Source organism: Castor canadensis, chromosome 18 (assembly GCF_047511655.1).
Source record: "Castor canadensis chromosome 18, mCasCan1.hap1v2, whole genome shotgun sequence".
NCBI classification, from domain to species: Eukaryota; Metazoa; Chordata; class Mammalia; order Rodentia; family Castoridae; genus Castor; species Castor canadensis.
In genome coordinates, this window is record NC_133403.1 from 40,630,208 (window position 1) to 40,648,325 (window position 18,118).

General features: G+C 38.6%; 1 protein-coding gene and 1 pseudogene across 25 annotated transcripts in view; both read right to left on the reverse strand.

The window, feature by feature from the left end:
* Clip1 (CAP-Gly domain containing linker protein 1) overlaps nucleotides 1–18,118 on the reverse strand; it is a 118,990-nt gene that overhangs the window by 17,861 nt on the left and 83,011 nt on the right. For all 25 annotated transcript variants that reach the window (XM_074060749.1, XM_074060750.1, XM_074060761.1 and 22 more), the window contains one exon: nucleotides 16,108–16,228. In XM_074060749.1, coding sequence (XP_073916850.1) covers nucleotides 16,108–16,228 — 121 coding nt within the window. The remainder of the gene's footprint in view (nucleotides 1–16,107; nucleotides 16,229–18,118) is intronic.
* On the reverse strand, nucleotides 9,039–9,129 carry LOC141419089 (U6 spliceosomal RNA; annotated as a pseudogene).

Genomic DNA, 18,118 nt, shown 5'->3' on the forward strand with positions numbered 1-18,118 from the left:
ACAAGTTCAAAGTCATTACATATACAAATCCTTCTTTTGCAGTCTCAAACCACTTGAGTAAGAATCTTCACAAGTAATCAGTTTTGTTTTGCTCCCTGCTATCACTTTTATTTTTAGAACACTGACACACACTTAGTAGGCGCTTAGTAAGTAAGCACCAAGTGAACGAATGTGTCAGACGGAACACTGTGCTCTGAATGGGGATGAGTTAGTAACAAACTTGGAATCCAGGGTCCTCATGAAATAGAGGGTTCTCTACTGACCTAGTCTAACCAGGCCAATGCTATCCCCATTCTTTTCTCACCAGTTCTCCTGGTGAGGTGGATGGGATATTTCAGTCTCTTATCTAAACAAGTGTTCTGAGGTCCAAAATAGCACCTCTACCTTGATAGCACAAAAATATACTCCCTGTGTCTGAGGATTTCTACTTTCACCTCCCACATGTAGACAGACAGGCTTCTGCTCTTGAAAGTGGAGAAGGTAATGGGGGAAAAAAGGAAGAGGAAGATTCAGTGTTTTGTGGCAAAACCCTTTCAGAGACAAAAGAAAGGTGAGCCAGAGGGATGTACTGCTTAGGTCCCCCTCTCAAGGCAAGACTTGCCACCAGCTTCTGGAAATGTGGTCAATAGCTTGGCTGGAGGTCCCTTCACAGATTGTCAAAATGGCAAAGCCACCTCTGTCAGGGTTACATCCCCTTTCCAGGATGGACCACAACCAATAGATGATCAAGGAGAGATTTTTAAAAGACTGGCCATCTCAGCCCCATTTGGGACAAATCTAAGGGCCAAGCCAGCCAGCTTCGGAGCTCCTGGGGTTAGCCAAGGCTGTCCTGAGACATGCACCAGGCTCAACTGTCCTGCACAATTCTGCTTCTTCCCTCTCCTTTCCTTAGGTGTCACTCAAATAAAAACGTTAAAAACATTCTGCATTTGTCATTCCCACAGTGATTTGTCTAGTTATCTACTGACTAGACCTAATTCTCAACACTAGTTTTTAAAATTTTTTCGCACAGTTTCTCCTTGGCTAGAGCCTTTATTTTTTTTTTTTTTTTTTTTTTTTTTTTTTTTTTATTTTTTTTTTTTATTTTTTTTTTTTCATTTTTCTTTTATTATTCATATGTGCATACAAGGCTTGGTTCATTTCTCCCCCCTGCCCCCACCCCCTCCCTTACCACCCACTCCACCCCCTCCCGCTCCCCCCCTCAATACCCAGCAGAAACTATTTTGCCCTTATCTCTAATTTTGTTGTAGAGAGAGTATAAGCAATAATAGGAAGGAACAAGGGGTTTTGCTGGTTGAGATAAGGATAGCTATACAGGGCATTGACTCACATTGATTTCCTGTGTGTGGGTGTTACCTTCTAGGTTAATTCTTTTTGATCTAACCTTTTCTCTAGTTCCTGGTCCCCTTTTCCTATTGGCCTCAGTTGCTTTAAGGTATCTGCTTTAGTTTCTCTGCGTTAAGGGCAACAAATGCTAGCTAGTTTTTTAGGTGTCTTACCTATCCTCACCCCTCCCTTGTGTGCTCTCGCTTTTATCATGTGCTCATAGTCCAATCCCCTTGTTGTGTTTGCCCTTGATCTAATGTCCACATATGAGGGAGAACATACGATTTTTGGTCTTTTGAGCCAGGCTAACCTCACTCAGAATGATGTTCTCCAATTCCATCCATTTACCAGCGAATGATAACATTTCGTTCTTCTTCATGGCTGCATAAAATTCCATTGTGTATAGATACCACATTTTCTTAATCCATTCGTCAGTGCTGGGACATCTTGGCTGTTTCCATAACTTGGCTATTGTGAATAGTGCCGCAATAAACATGGATGTGCAGGTGCCTCTGGAGTAACAGTCTTTTGGGTATATCCCCAAGAGTGGTATTGCTGGATCAAATGGTAGATCGATGTCCATCTTTTTAAGTAGCCTCCAAATTTTTTTCCAGAGTGGTTGTACTAGTCTACATTCCCACCAACAGTGTAAAAGGGTTCCTTTTTCCCCACATCCTCGCCAACACCTGTTGTTGGTGGTGTTGCTGATGATGGCTATTCTAACAGGGGTGAGGTGGAATCTTAGTGTGGTTTTAATTTGCATTTCCATTATTGCTAGAGATGGTGAGCATTTTTTCATGTGTTTTCTGGCCATTTGAATTTCTTCTTTTGAGAAAGTTCTGTTTAGTTCACATGCCCATTTCTTTATTGGTTCATTAGTTTTGGGAGAATTTAGTTTTTTAAGTTCCCTGTATATTCTGGTTATCAGTCCTTTGTCTGATGTATAATTGGCAAATATTTTCTCCCACTCTGTGGGTGTTCTCTTCAGTTTAGAGACCATTTCTTTTGATGAACAGAAGCTTTTTAGTTTTATGAGGTCCCATTTATCTATGCTATCTCTTAGTTGCTGTGCTGCTGGGGTTTCATTGAGAAAGTTTTTACCTATACCTACTAACTCCAGAGTATTTCCTACTCTTTCTTGTATCAACTTAAGAGTTTGGGGTCTGATATTAAGATCCTTGATCCATTTTGAGTTAATCTTGGTATAGGGTGATATACATGGATCTAGTTTCAGTTTTTTGCAGACTGCTAACCAGTTTTCCCAGCAGTTTTTGTTGAAGAGGCTGCTATTTCTCCATCGTATATTTTTAGCTCCTTTGTCAAAGATAAGTTGCTCATAGTTGTGTGGCTTCATATCTGGATCCTCTATTCTGTTCCACTGGTCTTCATGTCTGTTTTTGTGCCAGTACCATGCTGTTTTTATTGTTATTGCTTTGTAATATAGTTTGAAGTCAGGTATTGTGATACCTCCTGCATTGTTCTTTTGACTGAGTATTGCCTTGGCTATTCGTGGCCTCTTGTGTTTCCATATAAATTTCGCAGTAGATTTTTCAATCTCTTTAATGAATGTCATTGGAATTTTGATGGGAATTGCATTAAACATGTAGATTACTTTGGGGAGTATCGACATTTTTACTATGTTGATTCTACCAATCCATGAGCATGGGAGATCTCTCCACTTTCTATAGTCTTCCTCAATCTCTTTCTTCAGAAGTGTATAGTTTTCCTTGTAGAGGTCTTTCACATCTTTTGTTAGGTTTACACCTAGGTATTTGATTTTTTTTGAGGCTATTGTAAATGGAATTGTTTTCATACATTCTTTTTCCGTTTGCTCATTGTTAGTGTATAGAAATGCTAATGATTTTTCTATGTTGATTTTATATCCTGCTACTTTGCTATAGCTATTGATGATGTCTAGAAGCTTCTGAGTAGAGTTTTTTGGGTCTTTAAGGTATAGGATCATGTCGTCTGCAAATAGGGATATTTTGACAGTTTCTTTACCTATTTGTATTCCTTTTATTCCTTCTTCTTGCCTAATTGCTCTGGCTAGGAATTCCAGTACTATGTTGAATAGGAGTGGAGATAGTGGGCATCCTTGTCTGGTTCCTGATTTTAGAGGGAACGGTTTTAATTTTTCTCCGTTAAGTATAATGCTGGCTGTAGGTTTGTCATATATAGCTTTTATAATGTTGAGGAACTTTCCTTCTATTCCTAGTTTTCTTAGAGCTTTTATCATGAAATGATGTTGGATCTTATCAAAGGCTTTTTCTGCATCTATTGAGATGATCAAGTGGTTTTTGTCTTTGCTTCTGTTAATGTGGTTTATTACGTTTATTGATTTTCGTATGTTGAACCACCCCTGCATCCCTGGGATGAAGCCTACCTGGTCTTGGTGGATAATCTTTTTGATGTGTTGCTGAAATCGGTTTGCCATTATTTTGTTGAGGATTTTTGCATCAATGTTCATTAAGGAGATTGGCCTATAGTTCTCCTTTTTGGAGGTGTCTTTGCCTGGTTTTGGGATAAGTGTAATAGTGGCTTCATAAAATGTGTTTGGCAGTTTTCCTTCCCTTTCTATTTCATGGAACAGTTTAAGGAGGGTTGGTATCAGTTCTTCTTTAAAGGTCTGATAGAATTCAGCAGAGAATCCATCAGGTCCTGGACTTTTCTTTTTGGGGAGACTCTTGATTGCTGCTTCAATTTCATTTTGTGTTATAGGTCTATTCAGGTGATTAATTTCCTCTTGGTTCAGTTTTGGATGATCATATGTATCTAGAAATCTGTCCATTTCTTTTAGATTTTCAAATTTATTTGAATATAGGTTCTCAAAGTAGTCTCTGATGATTTCCTGGATTTCCATGGTGTTTGTTGTTATCTCCCCTTTTGCATTCCTGATTCTACTAATTTGGGTTTTTTCTCTCCTCATTTTAGTCAGGTTTGCCAGGGGTCTATCGATCTTGTTTATTTTTTCAAAGAACCAACTTTTTGTTTCATTAATTCTTTGTATGGTTTTTTTGGTTTCTATTTCGTTGATTTCAGCTCTTATTTTTATTATTTCTCTCCTTCTATTTGTTTTGGGATTTGCTTGTTCTTGTTTTTCTAGGAGTTTGAGATGTATCATTAGGTCATTGATTTGGGATCTTTCAATCTTTTTAATATATGCACTCATGGCTATAAACTTTCCTCTCAAGACTGCCTTAGCTGTGTCCCATAGGTTCCGGTAGGTTGTGTTTTCATTTTCATTGACTTCTAGGAACTTTTTAATTTCCTCTTTTATTGCATCGATGATCCATTCTTCATTAAGTAATGAGTTATTTAGTTTCCAGCTGTTTGCATGTTTTTTGTCTTTACTTTTGTTGTTGAGTTCTACTTTTACTGCATTGTGGTCAGATAGTATGCACGGTATTATTTCTATTTTCTTATATTTGCTGAGGCTTGCTTTGTGCCCTAGGATATGATCTATTTTGGAGAAGGTTCCATGGGCTGCTGAGAAGAATGTATATTGTGTAGAGGTTGGATGAAATGTTCTATAGACATCTACTAGGTCCACTTGATCTATTGCATATTTTAGATCTTGGATTTCTTTATTGAGTTTTTGTTTGGATGACCTATCTATTGATGATAATGGAGTGTTAAAGTCTCCCACAACCACTGTGTTGGCGTTTATATATGCTTTTAGGTCTTTTAGGGTATGTTTGATGAAATTGGGTGCGTTGACATTGGGTGCGTACAGATTGATGATTATTATTTCCTTTTGGTCTATTTCCCCTTTTATTAGTATGGAATGTCCTTCTTTGTCTCGTTTGATCAATGTAGGTTTGAAGTCTACTTTGTCAGAGATAAGTATTGCTACTCCTGCTTGTTTTCGGGGGCCATTAGCTTGGTAAATCTTCTTCCAGCCTTTCATCCTAAGCATATGCTTATTTCTGTTGGTGAGATGAGTCTCCTGTAAGCAACAAATTGTTGGATCTTCTTTTTTAATCCATTTTGTCAAACGGTGTCTTTTGATGGGTGAATTAAGTCCATTGACATTAAGTGTTAGTACTGATAGGTATGTGGTGATTCCTGCCATTTAGTTATCTTAGTTGTTTGAAGGTTTGATTGTGTGTACCTAACTTGATGTTACTCTCTACTGTCTTGCTTTTTCTTATCCTGTGGTTTGGTGCTGCCTGCCTTTTCATGGTTAAGTTGGGTGTCACTTTCTGTGTGCAGGATCCCTTGCAGAATCTTTTGTAATGGTGGCTTTGTGGTCACATATTGTTTTAGTTTCTGCTTATCATGGAAGACTTTTATTGCTCCATCTATTTTGAATGATAGCTTTGCTGGGTAGAGTATCCTGGGGTTGAAGTTATTTTCATTCAGTGCCCGGAAGATCTCACCCCACGCTCTTCTTGCTTTTAATGTTTCTGTTGAGAAGTCTGCTGTGATTTTGATGGGTTTACCTTTGTATGTTACTTGTTTTTTCTCTCTTGCAGCCTTCAATATTCTTTCCTTAGTTTCTGAACTTGTTGTTTTAATGATGATATGTCGTGGAGTAGTTCTATTTTGATCTGGTCTGTTTGGTGTCCTGGAGGCCTCTTGCATTTGTATGGGAATATCTTTCTCTAGATTTGGGAAATTTTCCATTATTATTTTGTTGAATATATTACGCATTCCCTTCGCTTGCACCTCTTCTCCTTCTTCGATGCCCATGATTCTCAAGTTTGGTCTTTTGATGGAGTCGGTGAGTTCTTGCATTTTCTTTTCACAGGTCTTGAGTTGTTTAATTAATAGTTCTTCGGTTTTTCCTTTAATTACCATTTCATCTTCAAGTTCTGAGATTCTGTCTTCTGTTTGTTCTATTCTGCTGGATTGGCTTTCCGTTTTGTTTTGCAGTTCTGTTTCGTTCTTTTTTCTGAGGTTTTCCATATCCTGGCTGTTTTCTTCTTTATTGTTGTCTATTTTTGTCCTGAGTTCATTTATCCATTTATTCATTGTGTTCTCTCTTTCACTTTGGTGTTTATACAGTGCTTCTATGGTTTCCTTTATTTCTTCTTTTGCTTTTTCAAATTCTCTATTTTTATTGTCTTGGAATTTCTTGAGTGTCTCCTGTACATTTTGGTTGACCCTATCCAGTATCATCTCTATAAAATTCTCATTGAGTACTTGTAGTATGTCTTCTTTTAAATTATTCTTGTAGGCTTCATTGGGTCCTTTGGCATAGTTTATCTTCATTTTGTTGGAGTCTGGCTCTGAGTTTCTGTTCTCTTCATTCCCCTCTGGTTCCTGTACTAATTTTTTGCTGTGGGGAAACTGGTTTCCTTGTTTTTTCTGTCTTCCTGTCATTGTCCTTGGTGTTGTTACTGTCCCTGTACTGTGTGTAATTAAGTATTTTCTAGCTTGTAATAATAACAATGGTAATATTGAGAATGGAAGAGTGAGCTGAGATGGAAAGCAAGAAGTTAAAGAAAAGGGGAAAACAAATATACAGACAAGAGGGAGAAAGCAGAACAAGGTATCAGACAAGAGAGTTTCAAAGGTATAAACAGGGAGTGTTAGTGTACTAATCGACAGTAAGCTGAACAGACAATAGAGAGACAGAGAGAGGATTGAAAATCAAAGATAAAAAAAATAAAAAATAAGTATATGAAAGTAATATCTATTTATAAAAATGAATTAAAATAAAATGGAAAATAGGAAATTAAAAAAAAAAAAAAAAACCAAAAAACTTCCAAGTTTATATGCAATGCAATTTCAGTCTTAATAATTTGGATGTCCGTCTTAATCTCCAGTCCTGGAGTTGGTGCCTCAGATGTTGTTCTGTAGTTGTCTCATCAAAGGGGATGCATAAAGTAGAACAAAACTACACTCACACACACACACAGAAGAAAAAATTAAAAAAAAGCCCCACCAAGTGTCCCCAGTTCAAATGCAATAGTTTCAGTAAGTTTTTCGGCTTGCAGGTGTAATTCGGTTGTTCTCTCATCAAAGGTAGGGAGAAAAAGAAAAAAAAGCGTCTGGAGACAGTTCTGAGAGTGGTATCTGCAACTGTGGCTTGCCTGCCTGCTAAGCACTTCAATCTTGATCAACACTGGGAAATCTGCGCCTGACAAGGTCCCGCCCCGGAAGTTCGGTAGAGCCTTTATTTTTGTTCGTATCTTGCTTGGCTCAATTTATCAAGTGGATCCTACAGCTTCAAAGTTCTTTCCTGCTTGGAAGCACTTACCTGTCTTCTTTTCCAAACAATAGCCACCTCTCGATCAGATTTTCTGTCCCTCAGAACTTTGGAAACAAGGCACTAGTTTTCTGACATGAATGTGGCTGGTTTTTTTTTTTTTATTGTTTGGTTTTTTTTATAAGGAATTAATTTTTCTGCCTGGACACTGATGAACTCTTTCTGTGTTTTTGAGTTTTCATTACCAGACAATGTTTTAGGTAACAATTGTTTTGGACCAGTTTTTTCCAGTGGGTTCCCTACTGGGTTTCCATTCTACCCACTGTTCTTTCATTCTACAGATTCAGTTCTTCCTTCACTTGGAGGGATTTTCTTGTATCTCCTAATGTAATCATACATAGTATAATGATGTTTCGGTAAATGTGCACCCCATATATGACAATGATCCCGTAAGATTATAATGGAGCTGAAAAGCACTTATCTCCTGGTGATGCCTAGGTCATGGTAAATACTTTACTCACATATTTGTGGTTGGTGTAGACAGCCTGCTTAGATGTGCTCACATACATATCTATCATTGTGTTGTAATTGCCTGCAGCATTCAGCACAGTAATGCTGTACAGGTTTGTAGCCTGGGAGCAACAAGGTATGCCCTGTAGGATGTCATACTATGTAGTTTTGTGTAAGTACACTTTGTAATGTTCATGCAACAAGGCCATCGCCAGATACAGTTCTCAGAAAGTATTGCTGTTATTAAACAGCAGGATGGTGCTTTTTCTGTTGAGCTCTTTACTTCAGCAGTGCAAATTATACTCATTTGGATTACCTTTGTGCTTCCATGTTATTATCTTTCCCTCTGGTTGTTCTAATATCTTTTTATCCTCTTCACTTATCAAAACTAGCTTTATCAAGTTCTTTTGTTTATATTAGAAGCATGCACAAGACTCCTTTCTGTTTTCTTTCTTTTTTTTGTTTTTTTAAATATAAAGTAGGATTTATTAGCGAGAAATGAAAGGCTACAGCTAGAGAAGAGTAGCGGAGCCTGGAAGTCGGTAGCTCGCTCCTTTCTGTTTTTGATTTACTTGGTAATTCTGACATGGTATGGTTTTGTTCTTCTATTTGTCTCTTTAACTCTTCACTCAAAGTTATGTTGTTTTATTTTCTCTTTGAGTAGTTGCTTTGTTCAAATAAATTAAGTTTTTATATAACACAAAATGCTATTTTCTTTGGGATAATGTCCTCATGGCCTGAATTCCTCATCTCTCTTTGGATCCCTACATTCCTTTCTTTTCTCTTTTTCCTCTTTTGGTATAATATATATTCAACTGTTCAACCTTATAATACACAGCTCTACTTGGACTTTAATTTGCTCACATAAAATGTAAGCGAATTTCCCCGACACCCTTCTGACCTTATCTGAGGTCTTTTATGTTCATTTTCCTGCTACAGCTGAAAAGTTGAGCACTGCAGCCAGAGGATCCTGGGGTAGAGGTAAGGGTGGGGAAAATGGGAAGAGCTGAATCTGTTGAGGATCTCTTTCCTCAGAGTTTTCTTTTTTTTAAATATGGAATGCCTCACAAATTTTCGTGTCATCCTTGCTAATCTCTGTAGTGTTCCAATTTTAGTATATATGCTGCTAAGGTGGGCATCTTTCAAGTTTTCTTCAGTGTTCTGTACCTTATGCACTCCATCTGAGTCCTCCCATCTCCACAAGAGGATACTCTGGGGATTGGGGGGGGGGGTCAGCCTATGGCAGAGATTATAGGAAGGCACTTTCAACATCTACTCTCTCCTTTGCTGCCTTCCCTTCCTAAAGATGAACGAAGGTTTTGCGGTTAGAAGTGGTTATGCAACATTATTGTGGAGATCTGAACTTTCCTCCCAAATAAAAAGACCAAACTATGTGAGAAGTCCTCTGCCTTTCCCACCTAACCTTCCCCTTGCTTCCTCCCAGAATGCTCTCCAGTGCTTGGAGGTATGACCACCACTGGTGATCAAGTAGATGAAAGCCACAGGCTGAGAATGGCATCAGAGTAGAAAGGAAGAGCCAGTTTTATGAGGACATTCCTGAGAGGCCAGTCCCACCATGGACTTCCTACCTGTGGACTTATTGTTGGTGCCCACTGCCTTCAGTCACTGTTGCTACACAAGTTTTGTACAATGAGAACTGGCATTTTTTTCCACTGTGGTAAAGTCCTGAGGAGGGAAAAGAGGACTTCTATGCTCACAGATCTTTCCTTGACTTTCCTCCAGGCTGCTTACCCACCTCTTCGGTCTGTTTTTCCAAACTGGACTGGGCTCAAGAATGGGGAGAATTAAAATGAAAATTTTACCTTCCTTTACTTAATATTGAGAATATAATATCAAACAGAGTCAAACCACAATTTTGCTTGTTTGCCAGTTTTGAAGTTTACAGCATAAAGTTTACTGGTTTTGCTAGCCTCTGCTAGAGATCCTCTCCTTCCTTCCTCCCTTCCTCCCTCCCCCTCTTTAAAAAGAGTGTGTGTGTATGGTGCTGAGGATGGAACCAAAGGCCTTGAACTTGCTGGGCAAGTGCTCTATTATCCTCTAGCCCAAGTCCAAGATATTTTTTAATAGTTTAAAATTATAATGGTTGATGATCACCATTTTCCCAAAATAATACATGACAAGCTAAAAATAGCCTTCCTTTTCTAAACATGCATGTTTGGGAATTCAGCCCTATTTAAAAAGCAGGCAAATTATTCATGGATCAATTTAGATGCTCACCCCAGTTTTTTGTATACTGCCTTTGCTGTAACCTCTGCTGAGAAAAGCTATTCATGAAATAGTTATTGACTCATCTGATTGCTATCCAGTTTCCAAAAGCAAACTGTAGCCTCATTTTGAAATAGCCAGGGGGGAATCAGCATTGTTCCCATAGTGACAGCTCAGTATCTGGTATCTTTATAAGGTAAAATACATGTGAGGTTTGTAAATGATAAATCAAATGTCTCAAAAGTGACCACCTGAGGTGTCTACTTCTATTGAAGAACTTTCATTATTTTATTTTTAGAATCTTCTTTATAAGGCAGAATACATAAGGTTTGGAAATATAAACCAGGTATCTCAAAGGTGACAACCTGAGGTGACTACTTCTATTGAAAAACTCGTATTATTTTTAGAATTCCCTATGAAAAGAAAATAATGCTGTGTGGTTTCCATTAATCTTGAAGCTATGTGACTTGCCCGAATTCACACTCAACACATCCACCATCGACATACAGCAAAAGCCCCACTAGGGGATTAGGCCTTTGGGAACCACAACTCTTCAACTGGAATCATGTGAAAAATAGGAAGAGTAGTCACAAAGTCTACATCGCAATCTGTAAAATGATCCGGGGCCCTCACTAAACAAGATACTCACCCAGTGTTCACTCAAACCGCCAGATAACACTCTAGCAACCCTTCTGACTCACGGTCTTATGGAGAGAGATGTAGCTAAGGGCACAGGCAGAACTGTGAGGCAAAGAAGCTGTAGCTAACTCAGCATGACAGTAAGGGGTGACATAAGGATGGGCCTCTGACAACAGAGAATGTTCACCAAGCAGGGAAGGAAGAAGAAAAGATGTGAAAGCAGTCATGTGGGCTAGGAGACGGGTAGAGAGGGATGCCGGAAAAATATGAGCAAATCAGGAGGAAGGAGTCAAGGAGGTAAGCCAGGAAACATGGGTGGTGACAGGGCCAAAAGTTCATAAAGAACAGAAAGGAAGCCATTTGATTTTGTAATCACTAGGTAAGTGATGACTTTAGCAAGAGTCACTTCAGGAATATATTAGTGTCAAACAGCAGTCAGTAGAGAATCAGGCAAATGGGACGTGAAAAATAAAAGGCAGAAAACAGATACTACAGGTATCAGGGGGACTAGTATAGTCTGAATGGAGAGAGAAGGCATACAACACCATATACAAATGGATGACCAAAATATGGTATATCCAGTTAATGAAATATTATCCATCCATAAAGAATGAATTAAGTATCCTATCACACATACACACATGCACAGACAAAGGGAATACTGACATATGCTTCACTATGGATAACCTCAAAAACATTATGCTAAATAAAAGAAGCCAGTCACAAAAAAGCCACACAGTATGTGGTTCCATTTATATGAAATGACCAGAATAGGTAAATCTATACATACAGAGAGACTGGTGGTTGCCAGGGGCTATAGGAAGGGAATGAGCAATGTTGTTTAATGGGCATGGTGTTTCTCTCTGAGGTGATGAAAATGTTTTAGAACTGAATAAAGGTGTATTTTCAGCGTACAATGAAATGACACTGAACTGTGCACTGTGAAATGGTTAAAACAGTAACTCATGTATATTTTAACACACGCACAGAGTCAACCTTAGTCAGTAAGAAACCACTCAAGGCATTATATGGAAAACTAAATGGAAGGGCAAATAGTCCATAGGAATTTTAATAACAATCTTTAAAATTTTCGAGTCACCAGGAGAAGATAAGTTATGGCTACTGGTAAATTGCTAAATGAAACAATTTCATATGGTTCAATGTAATATATTCTTTTTTGGGGATTTTGGTGGTCTGGGGTTTGAACTAAGAACTCTGCACTTGGAAGGTAGGTACTCTACCACCTGAGCCACACTTCCAGCCCTATATTCTCATTTATTTATTTTTGGTGGTACTGGTGTTTGAACTCAGGGCTTTGCCCTAGCAAAGCAGGTACTCTCCCACTTGAGCCATGCCTCTAGTCTACTATGTTCTCTTTTAAAAGACAACACACTCTATGTGACATTTTATAAAGAATGCTGTCATTGTTAATGCTAGATAAGTCAAATACTTCCTTCACCCACAATTCTAAATGATTCTGGCTGTTGAATCTCTCCCCCCTCACAATGAAACCCCCAACTTGGGAGAGTTAAGAGAATTTTCGCTGGAGGGAAAGGAAGAGCAGGCCACACAGGATGCACACTGGCTTGGCCAGCTCCTTCCCAGAGGCCCCTGAACAAGTGGAGGACCCTCCCAATGCTGGACTATCTCCTCTACAGGGACACACGCTGTTCCTGGGCAGTCATGCCAAGTGGGTTTTCTAATGAGGAGCAGCAACTCAAGCCATGCCCCACCCTGACCAAAGCAGCCCTGCTCATTATCTCTTAGGATAGTCTTCATCACCTCTTAAAGATGATAAAGAGAGAATGTTCTGGGCTAGTGGAGTGGCTCAAGTGGTACAGTGCCTGCCTACTAAGCACAAAGCCCCGAGTTCAAACCCCAGTACCACTAAAAAAAAAAAAAGAGAATGTTCTAAAACCAGTCAAAAGGAATCCTAGCTACTAGGGAGGCAGATAAGAAGAACACGGTTCAAAGTCAGCTCAGGCAAATAGTTCATGAGACCTTACCTTGAAAAAATCCAACACAAAATAGGACTAGAGGAATGGTTCAAGCAGTAGAACACTTGCCCACCAAGTGTGAGGCCCTGAGTTCAAACCACAGTACTGAAAACAAAAACAAAAACCCACCACCAACAAAAAAGAATAGCCAAAGGCAGGCAGGGATTCTTTTATTTCAATAATAACCTTGCTTCCAAGGCCCTTGAGAACTTGGTAGAGAAATTCTGACAAAGATTTATCTAGGTAAAGCAAAAATGACCAACAGGAAATGAAGCGGCTGTCATCATAACAAAGGAGGCTTCTCAAAGGAAGTAAAACTCCATTCCCAACAAACCCAGTGAGACCTTTCTGATGCAGACAGCTTTTGGAATGACTCAGTCTTCTACAAAAAATACACATTTGAAGCTGAAGAAAGACAACACTAGTAGAGTTCAGAGTACATTCTCTTATTTGAGAATAATTATTCTCAATAATAATTATTGGAGCCTCTGCTTCCTCATCTGCACAACAGACTCACAGTCTCAGAGGAAGGTTATGATGAAGCCACCAAAAGAATGTAAGGCGCCAGCGCCAGTGGCTCACGCCTGTAATCCTAGCTACTCAGGAGGCAGCGATCAGGAGGATGAGGTTTTTTGAGACCCCAGCTCAAAAAAAACCTATTGCAAAAAAAAAAAAAAGGCTGGTGGAATGGTTCAAGGTGAATGAAGGCCCTAAGCTCAAACCCCAATATTGCAAAACAAAAAAAGAAAACAATGTAAGGTGATCAGCTCAGCTCAGTGACTGTCCAGTGAATTATAGTGCTATCAAACAAAGGAACCAGGCCTCAGGCAGTATTTATCTATCCCATGTCAATCTAGTCTCCGCTATCTTAAGTTTAGAATAAAACACTAAATACTTCTATAGTAACACAATTGAAATTCTTTCTTTGTTAAAAAAATCATTTCTGCCAAACACTGTAGCTCTATAATATAGTTTAACAGAGTTGTCTATAATATAGTTTAACAGAGTTGATCAATAGTTTGACTTATGAAAAAGGCCTTGGGTTTTATCCCCAGCACCAAAAGAAAAGTTTGACTTAACTATAGCAAGTAAGTGAAAATTTCTAATTTTACAGAAGTAAACAGCACTCTAGATTCTTGGAAATAATACAGTAAGAGTGATAGAGCCTACTGAATTCTTCAATCTTCTATAAACCAAGGTTGCTTCTAAGTTATTTTTATCAGTTTATTTTTGAGACAAGTTCTCACTCTATAGCACCAACTGGCCTTGAACTTGTGATCCTCCTGCCTCAGCCTCCCAAATGCTGGGATTATAGTCATGGCCATCATGCCCAGCTAAGTTATTTGAAATAGCATTCTTTTGGAATATGTACATCAAAACAAGAATGATGTTAATCACTATCAATCAAAGAATCTCCATCATCAAAACTATCATGTTTTGGTTCACAACTGCTTGTCACTTCTGAATAAAACACAAAAAAACTACAAATGGCATGAGTTGCTTTCACAGTTGTTCCTGGTAGGCACTATTTTCTAACACCCTGAAAGATGACTTATTTTTGAACTGTTAATCCCAAAACCTTTTCAGTAGAAAGCTAGTTGAAATCCCTGTTATGAAGAGAATAGAGCTGCTATGATGGAGAGGACCCTTAAAAACCTCTGCCCAAGAAGTCAAGTTTCATGAGCTCTTTCCTCTTCCAGGTGACAGAGACAAGAAGTGTAATTATCAGTCCAGATCAGGTCACACATAAGGGGAAATGGTAATCTTTGCGTTCCTCCAACTGATGGAATCTACTCTCAACCAGAGATGTTCAATGAAAGAGAACAAGAAGGGAACAGACTTAGCACTTTGCCAAACTCCCACTCTTCTAACTCCTTGTGGACACAGAGACCAAAAGTTCTACATGCTCTAGCTAGTGCTAGGAAGAATGAATCTCTTCAGGTCAAAGGGCTTTTTAATGTCAAGAACCCCAATTTCTCACATACTGATCAAAGGAGAGTGAAGTGATCCAACATCACTCTGATTCTCACCCTCTGATTCTCTTCCAGACCAAAATCAGAAGAGGACAAACATCTATGGATATTACTTGCTAATGATGTAAAGCAACTTACTATCTTCTGTTTGCCTTCATTTTCTCTTTTTCGAGTAGGGATAACAAGAGTGCCATCACACAGAATTTTGGTAGGGATTAAGTGAGATGATAGGTATCACCTGCATGTGCCTGCTGCACAGTAGGAGCCAATGAGTTAGCTGCTATCAACCAACAGCACCAGCATCATATTGGAGTCTAGAGAATGTGGCATTTCTTTTTAAGAAATGAGAAAACTCTGGGAAACTATAATAAAGATCTTAAAGTCCGAAATCAAGTCTTCAAAAAGCAATTTCATAACAAGTTGCACCATGTCCATGAGTACTCAACACAGTGACTTCAAACGATTCCATCCCAAGTTACAATCTATGTTTGCAACGTATGATGGGGGATGGGGGTGGGTGGGAGGTTCCCTTTGCAGGAAGCAAGAATGCAAAAGTCTTAAAGATGTAGTTTCAAGTTGCTGCTCTGGGGTCGGATGTGACTACCAACCTATCAACTTAGGTTCAACTGTTAGAAAAGTCCAAAGCAGAATCAATTCTGTTCCCACGCTTAACTTCGGCCAGAAACCTCTGTGACTTAAATATGCAAGCAAACAGGTTGTGGTTCATTATAGTTATAACCCACTTTCCATATGTATCAAAGCACATGAGTGCACATATATTCATAGGTCTACTAGGGAAAAGCTTTAACATTTTTTAAATTTAAAGAGAAACAAAGTTCTATTTAAAATCAACTGTCAACCCTCACACTAAATCCATGTTCTTAGAATCTGTTTCCTTAAAAACAATTCCAATAAAAGAGAAAAAAATCTTAAAAGTCATTTTGAAATCCAAGCAGTGGTACATAGGCAAATATCCCTTTTCATTTAAATTCATTGCTAGGAGATTGTCTAATAAGGACCTTATTTTCTGCTTGCTTGTAAGATCCAGTGGTGTGTGCATGTGTGTGTGTGTGTGTGTGTGTGTGCGCGTGTTTAGTGAACCTACCCTAAATTCTAAAGCACCATACTTAAAAAAAAGGAGACACATAACACACATAATGTGAAATCCCATTTGGAACGACCCAACCACAATAAGCAGACTTCAGTAGTCTCCAGGTGAGCCAAAAACAGCAGCAGACATTAGCATGGTAGACCTAGAAACCCCCACCAAAGGTCCACTGACCTTTTGATGACTTGTGACTTCGTCCCTGCTTCTCCCCAGTTCCTCAGCAAGTTTGACGTTCTCTTCTTGCAATGCTGAAAGCTGCTGGGACTTCTGAGCTGCTGCCTGCTTTAGGGTTTCTCTGCAAAGACAGTGAGTGCAGGGTTACCATAGAAACAAGACAGGCAAGGAAACTGTGGGAGACAACCAGCTTCACAGCACTGAGGAAAATAGATTTGGGTCACGTGCCTGATAGGATCTATAACAATGAAAGACAGGGTTATCTACATTATGGAGAGGTCACATGGCATTAATCTCTCAAGAGGAGGATGGCTGCCCACAATTACTACATTTTGTAAAAGCTAATAAATGGTACAACCACCCTCCCACCACCCACAGTTACCCCACACAGAAAGGAATTTTGCTATAAAATAAACGATAAATGAGATGGTCAATACAGCCTTGTCTTGTGTAATATTTCCACTAAATAATTATACTAAACCCACTACATTAATAACATGATTTAATTTGCAGCCAAGGCATTCTATACTAGCTGTGTGGATCTGTAATCTGTTTCTCTCTGGCAGCAATAAAAATCCAAAGGTCCCGTTTATGAGCATCTGTCAGAGTTAAGTGCTGATGTAAATCTGAGTATATCTTTAGGACAACTAGAGGTGAGATGCCCAATGGTCATAGTTCTCTAATTAAATACAGGTACTTTATTTTCATGATAATCTTTCCACAATGCCGACGTGTAATTAAAAGAAGCAAATAAAAATACAGCTTAGTAAATAACCTCTATCATGAATATAAGCAATATATAAAATATGAACAGGGTGGCATATTTATTAAACATCTTCCCATTATTAAAATTAACCCAAAATGCATATTCTAAGTTATTATCATTTACACACTGATATTCAGAATATTTTACTTGATTGCTGGATTTTAGTTTTATGCCATAGAAGGTTTTGATGCAATTTTGAATTTTAAGTAAGTGTGCTGGTTTAACTCCACTTAGCAATCTGTCATACATGGCTGAGTTCTGAATCCAGTCATCTGGGTATGAATCCATCTGTTGATGCACGAACACATCTATTTTTAACTCAATTGTCTAATGGGTTGCGCAGTGCTCGGCATCCTCAATTTTCTCAATTTTTTAAAAATTCTCCACCTACCTATTATGTGCATTGTGTGATGATCTCATAAAGATCTGAGGGGATAAATCTACACAAAAATTCTCTTAACACAGTAAATTAGGCTTTTTTACAGAAATGTTTATTGAGTAAGTGGAAAAAAACTAGGAAGAAATTTTAGCCTCAGGTAATTAGCCATCTAAAAGCTGGGAGGACTGATTTTAATTGTGGATCTATCAATCTATTCATCCATCCATATACATATGTTTATACGTGTGTGCATAGATACATATATGTGCGCACGTGTGCACACACACAAGCATCACAGCTATAGAACACTGTCTGGCCAAAGCCCACTAATCCTTGACAATCCATAAGCCAAACACTACTTCTCAGGTGGTTAATGCCTTCAAAGAGGCTATTTAGTCTCAGCATTAGTGTGGCCTGTCAGAGTGATATTTGTGCTCCTCTCCCTTCTGTTTGACAATTATCGTCTGTTACAAGTTTTTTAACCCCTGGTTTACTTTAAAAGCCCTCCCAGTAAGGAAAATTAAAACAAGGAGTCAATGAAGCTCTTCAAAAGTGGCCAAAATACGCTAAACAACCTATAAAACGTGCAGGTTGTTGAAAATTTAATGTTTCAAAATTTATAAAAATGCTTTCATGTACATTTTATCATTTAATCCTTAAAGCGCAGGGAGGCTAATGTTTATGTTTACATGAGAAAACTGGGTTGAGCACAGCCTCAGGGGGTGGAGATAGGCAAAAATTCCATAAGACCACAATTCAACCAGTAAAAAAGCTGGGGACACGCATGTTTGTCATGTGCCTGTCATTTCAGCTCTGCAGGAAATATAAACAGGAGGATCGTGGTCCAGGCTGGTACAGGCATAAAA